At 59.2% G+C, this 316-nt stretch overlaps 1 protein-coding gene across 1 annotated transcript in view; it reads left to right on the top strand.

Moving 5' to 3' along the window:
* Positions 1–200: 200 nt before the first annotated feature.
* The window catches only part of ETH_00034130 (uncharacterized protein), a gene marked incomplete at both ends in the record, with an annotated part of 1,167 nt that continues 1,051 nt past the window's right edge, over positions 201–316 (top strand). Inside the window, one exon of the mRNA XM_013375100.1 lies at positions 201–267. Within this exon, the coding sequence (XP_013230554.1) occupies positions 201–267 (67 nt within the window). The remainder of the gene's footprint in view (positions 268–316) is intronic.

Genomic DNA, 316 nt, shown 5'->3' with positions numbered 1-316 from the left:
GGACACACTCGAAACAGTTCGAGCAGCAGCAGCAGCAGCAGCAGCTGCAGTTGCAGCAGCAGCATCGGCAGGAGAGTCGGGACAGCCCAGCAGCAGCACAGAACAACCAGTCCAGCTCCTCTGCTTTGTTGTCTCGAAGCAGCAGCCTGAAGAACAGCAACAGCAGCAGCTGCAGCAGCAGCAGCAGCCCGCTCCAGCGCATGCGTTCTTCGCTGCTGGAGGCGCTGCAGCAGCAAACTGCGCAGCCCGCCGGGTGTCTCTGCATCTGTGAGTTTCTTTCTGCTGCTTCTGTTGTAGAAGGCAGCATTTTAGACGG

Source organism: Eimeria tenella, genomic scaffold, assembly GCF_000499545.2.
Source record: "Eimeria tenella Houghton genomic scaffold, Eth_scaff2517, whole genome shotgun sequence".
NCBI classification, from domain to species: Eukaryota; Apicomplexa; class Conoidasida; order Eucoccidiorida; family Eimeriidae; genus Eimeria; species Eimeria tenella.
This window is presented reverse-complemented; position numbering and strand designations above follow the sequence as displayed.